Source organism: Pleuronectes platessa, chromosome 4 (assembly GCF_947347685.1).
Source record: "Pleuronectes platessa chromosome 4, fPlePla1.1, whole genome shotgun sequence".
Lineage (NCBI taxonomy): Eukaryota > Metazoa > Chordata > Actinopteri > Pleuronectiformes > Pleuronectidae > Pleuronectes > Pleuronectes platessa.
In genome coordinates this window covers 12538559-12549635 of record NC_070629.1, presented here as the reverse complement: position 1 = coordinate 12549635, position 11077 = coordinate 12538559, and the positions used below count along the sequence as shown (strand labels likewise).

Here is an 11077-nt window from a genome sequence, read left to right as displayed (position 1 = left end):
GTGGAACTGGGAGGCGGGTTCCCAGCTTCTTCTATTCTGGCCTACTTCTGATAGGCGGGCAATGCACTGGACAGGTCCACAATAAGTCTGTTTACAACACACACACGCACACACACACACACACTGCTCTGACTATGCAAGTGTAACTATAACCCACTGGTACAGGAAGCGCCTGGCTCACCTGTCCTGTGAGCACAGCTGGAGTCAGGAGCTGATCCTGAACCACATCAACGTCAGGGGCATCACTGATGTTTTTCCTTCCTATAGTCTGCAGGCACATCAAGCCCCAGTGTGCACTCTAAAAATCCTGCAGCAACGCCCAGGGGCTGCAACCACAAAATCTCCCACATGACTTACCAGGGTCTTCTTTTTCTTATATCAGAACTGCACTTGTTATGCAGTACAGTGCACCTCTCTTTTGTTTCACTTATCTTCAAGGGGGGGGGGGGGGGACGAAAATCAGCGACATCGAGAGTAACATTTATCATTCATGAATAAGCTGAGTGCACGAGGCATAACACACAAGCATGTTGTTGTAAACCAATGCAACAATTCAAAATGAGGGGCAACCTCTCTGCATTAATGGCAGGGAGATTCTGCTGCAGAGGGATGTGTTCATTAAAACATGTTTTCCCCTAAAACAAAGGAATCACTCAAATGGTCATTTGCATAACTACTACCTCTCACAGATTAATTAACAGCATCTCAATGCATTCTGAGTGCTGCTGCACACATTCACACATCCTCCCTTTTCATTCAAGGGACTCAGAGAGATAATAAAAATGAAATTAATAAATAGAGGCAGTGGAATATGGTCCCTCGTAACAGATCAATTCCACTTCCTCTCTCTCTCTCTCTCTCTCTCTTGTGAATGAAATGCTGCATTCACTCAACTTGTAAATGAGAAATTGTAATGCACCGAGCCACTGGCCAAACGCGCTAAGCTCTCAGGGATTCCATGTTGTGGATGTGATGTTTGAAAATCCTTCGAAGGAGATCGTAAAGCCTACCTGAGAATCCAGCCTTGTGTCTCTCTTCCTCTCTCCTCTCTCCTCCTCCTCTCTCTGGGAGCTGTCAGGGAATGATGCGGACTAAATATCTGTGCAACGCCTGGATCCGACCACAGAGTCACTCATTGCGCATGGTGCCTGTCACCAAAACCCCTCTCTTCTCTGTGCCTGGGCTGGAGGGGCGTTCCCTGGCCCGGGGCGCAGCGGATCTCCCTGTGCAGTGCGTGGGAGCGGGTCCTCGATGATCCTGTGGAGGCGGCTGGAAAGCCCTTGGTACCCTGGGAAGGAAACCCCTGGTTGTGAGGCGATAACAGGGATAAGTGGACAGTCATCACCTGATCCACTTGTCTGGAGAAAAGCGCAGTGGCTGGATCATGATCCTTTTGAGAAATCACCGTCAGCTTTATGGGATTATTGACTGTGGAGATTTAGAGCTGTGCTTTAAACACGTGCCTTTACACAGTAAGACATGGTTGCTCAAAGTTGTGTTGATATTAAACATGCCTGCAAGGTTTATTAAAGCATTGGGTTACTATTCAGAATTTCTATTTAAATAGTCAGATTACTTTTTTTTTCGTTTTTATTTTGTTATTTTTTTTTTTTTGCAGACGTTCTCTATTATTAGACGGGAACCGAAATACTGGGATGTTTCTTGGTGATGAATTTTTTTGTCATTTAAATGTTGTTTTACATCATCGATTTCATCTCCAAGAAACCACCGATGATCAACATCTTCCCCACTTTCTGACTGTGGAGACGCTGCGCCACCTAGCGGCTACAATATTAATCGCACCAATAAAGAATGAAATGCTACGGAGATCAGACGTGCCAATTATCTATTAATGTAGGGTTTATCACTATGTGACGTGGATGCAAGCATACAGTCTGACAGGGGAAATAATCTGCATTCACTGTATTTTAAGCGTCTTTAGCGGTTCCGCTTTATGTTTGCCGCACCCACCCACAGAAAAAGACTGCGGCTGCGGGGAGAGTTATCACCTCGTACTTCCGTGTTCGTCACTCAAAATGGCGAAAATATCCTGGCACTGCTTCACATCTGCAAATAAAATGTTAAATAAATGTAATATTACCGATGGCTACAGTAATTTATGACTCATACATCCCATACACTAGTTTTTAAGATGTAATCAATAACCTACTGCGCACGCGTATTATTATTGGGGCGCAGCAAGTCAGAGGTGGAAATGAATCCTGCAAAAAGAAAAAGTAAAATACAATCATCCTGCTGTTTACCGTTATTTAATGTGGTTTTCAGATCGTTGTAAGATGGTGCAGACTACAGGACATGAGGTTTAAAGTTATTTCAAAGAGTAAGTGGACATTTACGAGTCTCTGAGCTGTGCCGTGGTGTGAACTCTCTCAATGCTGTATCATCTTTGGTCATGTGACAGCCTTGTAGGGCACTGGTCACATGACTCGCTGTGTTGCTAATAAGGAAAAAATGGCGGCCCACCTTTCTTACGGTAGAGTCAATTTAAACATTTTGAGAGAAGCAGCTCGAAAAGAGCTTCGAGAGTTTCTGGATAAATGCGCAGGAAGCAAGGTAATGAACAAACACTCTAACCTGTAGAACATGGAGGAAACTGTGACAGCTACAGACTCCACAGCCTCAACGCGAACACTGTCATGTCATAATGTCGCAGGTTATATTAGGAGATGATGGGGTTTGTTTGTAAATATAGTTTAACCACTAAATCTAATCCTGACATAATACCAGGGTGTTGGATTTAGTGTTGTTGCTAATCAATTTAGCAGGGTAGCCATTAGCTACACCCTACATGCAGATGTTTCTAAACGGTTCCCTGGTGCTTTTCAGGCCATTGTCTGGGATGAATATCTGACTGGACCTTTTGGACTCATAGCTCAGTACTCTCTCCTGAAGGTAAGTGCTTTCTGCTGCTCAGTTTCCATGTTTTAACCCAGTAGACAAGATCCAGGTCAAATGTCTTATTGTGTTAACTGAAGCTCCCTCATGTCTGTCACTGGGTATTTGTCAGGAACATGAAGTGGAAAAGATGTTCACCCTCAAGAGCGGCAGGCTCCCCCCTGCTGACGTCAAAAACATCATCTTCTTTGTGCGTCCCCGACTGGAGCTTATGGACATCATCGCTGAGAACGTATTCAGGTTTGTTTATGACCCTGTTCAGACCTGGTATTAACATCTGTCCCGAGTCATCCAATCACAAGAGGTTAGCAGAAACCTGATCGCTCAAACCTCATTGGGAGGAAGCCTGGGATGCATGGGCCATATTATTTCCGCTGTTTGTGACATATCAATATCTACACTGATCACAAAAATGACTGATGCTTTTGGTAAACATCTTTCTCTCTCCCCACAACACACACACACAGACAAAACCGACATTGGACACTTCACTACAACTCAAACAGGGTAAAAACATAATAATTCAGTCTTTGCAAATAGAATTGCCAGTTGCTATTATTACCATATGAAGCAGGGAAGTGAAATCTGGTCACAGGTAACACAATCAGGATGCATTTTAATGCCCGGTGGGGGCAGACTTGTGATGGGATCTCTCAGGACGGATGTCTCTCTGTAAAGCTGTTTACCGTATTTCACACTTCTGTCCTGTACACTGCGCCTTCAGCGAGGATAAGCTGCATTCGTCACGGGACTTCCACATTTTATTCGTGCCTCGGAGGAGTATGCTGTGTGAGCAGCGGCTGAAGGAGCAGGGAGTGCTGGGCTCCTTCATCAACATCGATGAGTATATCCTGGACTTGATTCCGTATGATGGTGACCTGCTCTCCATGGAGTATGAAAGTGCTTTCAGGGTGTGTTCACCTTCCGCATACCAGACACACACCAACCACCCTACTGCTCTATGAAGTATTTACAGGATGAGTTGTCATTAAATAAAGATTATATTTAAAGTATCTAGGTATTCAACCATAATAACACATGGACATATTGAATGTTGTCAGATCTCTAGAGGGAAATATATAATATACACATATTATGCACATGCCCCAAATATGTAGCTCTAGTTTCTAATGGTCACAAAATAATCTGACTTCCTTTTGTCTCTTTCAGGAGTGCTACCTGGAAAATGACCAAACAAGTCTTTACCACACAGCCAAAGGCCTCATGACCTTACAGGCACTGTATGGCACCATTCCTCAGATATATGGGAAAGGAGACTGTGCACGGGTGAGTTTAGTGTGAGGTGGGTTGAAATGGATATTTGCACATGGGCAGGTGCTCAGCAGAAAGATGATGAACACATTTGTTTGACAAAGAAATGTCCCTGCTTGTTCTCAGCATGTTGCCAACATGATGCTGAGGATGAAGAGGGAGTTCGCAGGCAGTCAGAATCAGATCCTTCCCGTGTTCGACACCCTGCTCCTCCTGGACCGTAATGTTGATCTGCTCACGCCTGTGGCCACACAGCTCACCTATGAGGGTCTCATTGACGAGATCTATGGAATCACAAATGGTCAGAATAAACCTTTTGGATTTCCTCTGAATGCTCAATTGCTTAAATTTGAACTGATGTCTTTATATCTTCCCACTTTATTGTGGATGTTGCTTCAGTTTAAGGGCAAGAAAAGAGGTTGCCATGGGTAACGCTATAGTTAAACACAATAGGGTTAATAGTATTATGGGCTACAGCTTTTTGGAAATATATGTTTGCCAGTATTTTACTTATTGATCATATATTTTTAATTTAAAGGTTAATTGCTCTGTACAATGAATGATGGCTTTCTTGTTAGCAGCATGAGTTTATCAGATAACAATCCTTAGACATTAGTTTGTCTTAATTTTTTTCTTTTCTTTGGGTATATTATAATAAAAGATAATTAAATTCCCTTTTTCGAAATTAGATTTTTAGGCCGCTCCTTTATTTATTTATAACCAGTTCAAATTTTTGTATTCCCTCCTGCCTTACAGGTTATGTAAAGTTGCCCCCTGAGAAGTTTGCGCAGAAGAAGCAAGGTGAGGCGAGTAAAGATTTACCCACCGAGCCCAAGAAGTTACAACTCAACTCAGCAGAGGAACTCTACGCAGAAATCCGGGACAAGAACTTTAATGCTGTTGGAGCAGCACTCAGCAAGAAGGCCAAAATCATTTCGGCTGCCTTTGAGGTTGGTCTTGCTTCATCTCTTTCCATCCTGGCAAATCTATCTTACTGTGTTTGGGCCTGTTCTTCCATTTTCCTCATCAAGTCATCATTCATTACTCATAACTAATTACCCCCATCAGGCTATTTCTGTAACAATGGCATGCACCAACAGGCACATTTTTAATGGGAAAAAACACAGTTTTGCGTCACAGAAATGTTAGAAATGTAGATTCAACACTTTGCACTTCCTGGGAGCTGCCATTGATCACCTTCAGACATCCTTTCTAATTGGATATGATTGTTATCTCTGTGGCATTTTACTGCAAAGAGCCTAAAAGAAATCTATAAGGTTAGAGAAGTGATGACAATCACTGAGAGACAAGCTAAAGTAATAATTGTTCCAGCAGAATGCCAAATGAGACCAAACATTTCATCATGCTATCTGAAGGGGAGTGAGCATGTGCAGGAATTGAAGTTTATAGGGAAGTAGGGTTTAACTGTTTTGCCTTCAAATATATTAATATTAATGAGCGACAGCTTCCTAACCTTGTTTTTGTTACATTTACAGAGTGTCAGATGTGCCCACATGTGTTGTACATGTAATTTAGTTTACTGATGTGCTGAATGATTGACCATTTGTGACAATTGATTTTATGATGTAAAAGTTTTCTTCTTATCTGCACAATCAAATGTAATTACAGCTCAGTAAGTAAATAAACTTCAACTGGTACAGAATGCTGCTGCCCGTATCGTCACTAGAACACCATCCATCAGTCACATCACCCCCGTTCTACATCAACTTCACTGGCTTCCTATTAAACACCGCATTGACTATAAAATCCTCCATAACCTCGCTCCTCCATACCTTTCGGCCCTCCTCCATATCAATGCCCCTACCCGGTCGCTCAGGTCTGCTTCCTCCATCAGCCTGACCGTCCCCCGAGTCCATCTGTCCACCATGGGATCTAGAGCCTTCAGCCACTCTGCCCCTCACCTCTGAAACTCCCTCCCCTCTGACATCAGGAACATTAACCCAAATTCAATCACTCTTTTTAAATCTTGCATTAAAACCCACCTGTTTAGGCAGGCATATAACTTTTAATGTTCCTGTCCGCTGAAGCTGTTGTTCTGCTGCTGCTCTGCTTTGTGCATTTTACAAATTTTAATTAACTGTATTGTTGACTGTTGTACGGCGACCTTGAGTATCCTGAAAGGCGCCTTATAGATAAAATGTATTATTATTATTATTATTATTAAAGTGATGTTTTTCGTCTCATCTCATAGGAACGCCATAATGCCAAAACAGTGGGAGAGATAAAGCAGTTTGTCTCTCAGCTGCCTCATATGCAGGCAGCACGAAGCTCACTGGCTAACCACACTTCTATAGCAGAGCTGATCAAGGACATCACCAGTGCGTAAATAATTCTACATTTTATTGCATTTGGTGTTTTAATGTAATTTATCTTTTTCTTATATATCCCCCAAATGTAAGGATTATGATAATACTGTGTATTGTTTCCCTTTTTCTGTTTTGTGTATAAGCTGACAAATGCATTGAGATTGAACTAGGTCCTCTTCCCTGTTCCAGCTTCAGAGGCCTTCTTTGACAATCTAACAGTGGAGCAGGAGTTTATGACTGGAGTCGACACAGACAAGGTATTAATCTGTTTTACCTTTACTGATTTCCTGCAAAGCTAAAGAGGAGATATTTAAAACTGCTATCAAGAAATGGTGTATTGCATTTGTTTTCCATCTCCTGCTCGTGTTTAAATGTAGGCAAATGGGGTATCTTATTTTTAGACTTTTTATCTGTTATTCCATTCCTCAGGTGAACATATATATAGAAGACTGCATTGCTCAAAAGGATCCACTGATCAAGATCCTGCGCCTGGTGTGTATGCAGTCCGTGTGCAACAATGGCCTGAAGCAGAAGGTGTTGGACTACTACAAGAGGGAGATTCTACAGGTAAGGGCAAAGACAGAATTATTTGTTTATGACGGTGGTGTCTGTTCAACATTTTATTGCTGTGACAAAGAAAAATAGTGGAGCTCTTCTGTTTACTACTTTTTCGTTTTCGAGAATTACTCCGCTGCCTTAAATGAGTGAGCAGAATAAATCGGTAGGTGACTGATATGTTCAATACTGCTTTTTCCCTTTTTTTTGTAAAGACCTATGGTTACGAACACATCCTGACACTGAACAATCTAGAGAAGGGGGGTCTTCTGAAGCCCCAGACCAACTCAAGGAATAACTACCCCACTATTCGGAAAACCCTTAAACTGTGGATGGAGGATGCTAATGAACAGGTACAGCATTTTACAGAACCAACTTTGAAGATTTAACATGTGAACTTTTATGGGTTTGAAAAGGACTGACACTGTGTTTTTCCCCCCTCAGAACCCCAATGACATTTCCTATGTGTACAGCGGCTACGCTCCATTGAGCATCCGACTGACCCAGGTACTGGCCAGGCCCGGGTGGCGTAGCATTGAAGAAGTGCTGAAAATACTTCCCGGTCCGCACTTTGAGGAAAGACAACAGCTGCCTGCTGGTCTTCATAAGAAACGTAAGGACCGTGACAAACCGCTGTTTGCCCTGCTGCTCCCTGAACAGAATAAAAGTAAATAACCTCCTGCCTGCTGCTTGCCGATAAGACCCAGGCTTTGTTTCCGATAAGTCAAATGCACAACAGCAGCAGATTGATGGCACCGAAGCTGACAACACCACAGAGCCACTGTCAGTGTTTGTTTGTCTGTTTCATCTGTGTTGAAGAGGAGGCTCGATAGAAACACACTCAGTGCTTTCCTGCAGCTTTCCCTCATCTTTTCATATTGGCTGTAGTAGGTGTTACACTGATGTGAATAATGAATTTAATCATACACTCGATATGAAATGTGATAATTAGAAATGAGTTTGGGCATTGGACAGTGGACTTGTTACTACACGCCTGCCTAACAATGGATTGTAAAGGTGATAATGGAGGACTGTAATCTCGGGGGAGGGTGATTGCGCAATCAGTGTTTTCACAGCTCTGTATTGTGGCCCTGTTTTATATTCAGTTGTGATTCGTTAAAGTGAGCAATGGAAGAAACTTGATGGATTTACAATGTCAGAAACAGAGGAAAACATTTAATGAAATCACTGTGCTTTCATTTGGTTTAGATTTGGCATTTTGTTTTTGTGACATGCGTCTCCTTTTTACTGTCATACAGGCCAGCAGGGGGAGAATAGGACAACGCTGGTGTTCTTCCTTGGCGGAGTGACGTATGCCGAAATAGCCGCTCTGCGTTTCCTCTCTCAAATGGAAGACAGCGGGATGGAATACATTATAGCCACCACAAAACTGTTAAATGGAACGACTTGGATCAAATCCCTCATGGATCGGCCTGAATCTCAGAGCCCCTGAGTCCCCTGCATGTACACCTGGCCACATCAAACACCCCACCCATCAGAAAACTCTCAGCTGTTGTTTTTATCTCTGTATCAGTGCACTGCAGGTGTTTCACTGATGTCTGCTGAATCAACAACCACTGGCTCTTTACAGGTGCCCTGTGGAGTTATGTTTACGTTCAGTGTTACTGACTAAAAAACATCGTTTGTAACTTTGAGGCCTGGTAAACATGCTGATTGCAATTCCTTGCTGTGCTTTGCTTCTTTTTCTACCATCTTAAATCTTTCCATGTTCCACAAATGTCTCTTGCTTTACTTAGCTTCTTTGTTTTTTAGCCCCACCGACTGTTACTCAGTGGAATAATGAGAAATTAACAGCTGCAATGTGTATTTTGTCCTCTGCAATGTCATGCATGTCCCTGATTCAATCAAACTGTTAACCCACTTGTAGCCAAATTGCTCCATCGCACTTTTACTGGACACAAACTCCACAGGGTACCATCATTTTTTTTACTAATTCCTGATTTGCAGCCAGATAAAATGCTATTCAAAGCTGGTTAAGCACTGTTTGTTGCCTCCTGGTTATCTAATATGGAGCTATTGTATATATGTATGTATGATTAAAATCTTCTCATGTACAAAATGATTAAAGTTGCACATTGATTTGTGTTTTTCAAGGCTTTTGTTAGTAGCCGGGATAAAAATAGGTAAATTAAGAGTAACTAGACTTACTCTTGTGTTTCCTGGTTATGTGGCGAGCCATTTTGACTTTTGTTCGGTCGATACTATTTGTAAAGGCGGTCTGTGATGAGTGAGAGCTGAAGAGAGGCAGAGATTGGAGTGTATCCGTCAGCAGTGGTCCAGCTCTCTGAAAGAGCAATTAGCGCAGTAACAGGCCTCCTGATCAGCCGATAATGGCCCTGTGCTGTCTGGAGAGCGCAGCCCACAGCCGCCCATGATTCGACAGCGCAGGACACTGATTGAATTAGGAGGCCATTTGCTCTGTGTTCCGGTCGAGGATATCTGTGCTGCATGAGGGTGTTTGATCTCTGTTTCAGTCAATACCGTCTCCGTGCCTTACACTATGAACATACGGAGGACCTGCTGACTGCACTCAGATATTTTTGGTGAACTCTGCTTGAGTAAATCGATGTTAATTTCCCTCAATTTTTTTGGTGGTCTGAAATACAAATACTTTATTCTGTAAATATAGCTCAATGGCCAAAATCAGCACAGTACAGTTTCTGTCTATGTGGAGCAGGTGCACTGAAGACTTAAACTCCCATTAGATCTCTCCCAGGAGATTCAAATCCTTGTGATCAGTTATTGCGTTTGGCTCCTCCTCTGTCATAAGGGCTGGAAACGCTCAAGGCAGCACACACCAACTTGGACTTCAGGGCTGGAAGCACAGGAGTCCACTTTCTAACCAGCTCCTGCCCTGCTCCAATAACACCAAGGTACACCAGGTATTTATCATGTTTGTTATTCATGGTGGTTTAAGTTGTATTTGTCTTTTAAACCTATTCCAAGATATTTATGCTAAAATGTGATATATTTATATCAAAATAATATATTCTGACTCCTCTAACATGGTTCATATATAAACTTCCCTCTTACTCCTGTAACCTGACGAATAGCTACTTTGTAGAAAACTTGAAATGAGCATGTTAGTGTTATTGAGCAAGTTGCAAATCCTGCAGGTTCAGCATGTTTTCTCTGAAAATGGTTTGAGACATCGTAAAAGGTGGAAGCTGAAGATGTTCTACAGTTTGTAGTGTTCGATCGATACTGAACCCACTTACTGTAGTTTACAGATACATTATTAACAGTGCCTTTGGGAAAACGCAGCCTCCTCAGCTCCTTCAAGGCAAAGGACAAATCACTTTGCACATCTGACACAGATAAACACGTTTAGTAATACATAGCACCACAAATACTGTGACGCAAGGGAAGCAATAATTTAATTGTAAGAAAAGTCGCAATTTAGACTAACTTTCAAGCTTTTTTATATATATTTTGTTGTTGTTGTAAGAGGAAGTATTATAAGTGTGTAGAAACTTACACATGTGCCACCTCGGTGGACATGACATTGTTATCTGTTTTCTTTGTGTTTGCAGAATGGGCCGGGGTGAGAACATGGGACACCTGACTCCACCTGGTCGCAGGCAGAAGATGCAGCAGCTGCCTCTGGACGTGGATCCCTTGTTCATTCGCTTCCTCCGGACTTTCAGAGAAGTCCTCAAATTTGTTCTCTTCAGCTACACGGTGCTGTTCGGTGCCTTGCTCCTTGCCAGATGGACCACCTATTTTGTGTTGGGGAAGTAAAAAAGGGGAATCGACTGTTGAAGAATGAGCCTCTTCCCACACTCAGAGCTCATTGATGAAGTTGATCGGGCCGACCTTCTCGGGATTTGAGGCCTATGCAGTTTGAATTATTAATGTCCCCGTACTCGGCTTGAGTGCTCATGACTTTTTTTGGTTTTATTGAATCACTCTCTGCCTTCGATCTCAGCTTTAGTGCATTTTTTCTTTTATCTTTCAAACAGTAGGTCACAGACATTTAGAGCAAC

General features: G+C 42.5%; 1 protein-coding gene across 1 annotated transcript; it reads left to right on the top strand.

Annotated features, from left to right (window-relative positions):
• The first annotated feature begins 2432 nt into the window (after positions 1 to 2432).
• On the top strand, positions 2433 to 9170 carry vps33a (VPS33A core subunit of CORVET and HOPS complexes). The gene is made up of 13 exons (XM_053421707.1): positions 2433 to 2574; positions 2848 to 2913; positions 3029 to 3156; positions 3641 to 3827; positions 4087 to 4203; positions 4315 to 4489; positions 4945 to 5138; positions 6401 to 6527; positions 6705 to 6772; positions 6945 to 7082; positions 7286 to 7423; positions 7515 to 7683; positions 8330 to 9170. The coding sequence occupies exons 1-13, from the start codon at positions 2443 to 2445 to the stop codon at positions 8521 to 8523; spliced, it is 1833 nt and encodes a 610-aa protein (XP_053277682.1). The 5' UTR covers positions 2433 to 2442; the 3' UTR covers positions 8524 to 9170.
• Positions 9171 to 11077: the final 1907 nt, after the last annotated feature.

Coding starts and splice junctions, on each gene's coding strand:
- vps33a (XM_053421707.1), top strand. CDS start 2,443: ATGACTCGCTGTGTTGCTAATAAGGAAAAAATGGCGGCCCACCTTTCT. Junction 6,773..6,944: donor CTGGAGTCGACACAGACAAG/GTATTAATCTGT, acceptor TCCATTCCTCAG/GTGAACATATATATAGAAGA. Junction 7,424..7,514: donor TGGAGGATGCTAATGAACAG/GTACAGCATTTT, acceptor TTCCCCCCTCAG/AACCCCAATGACATTTCCTA.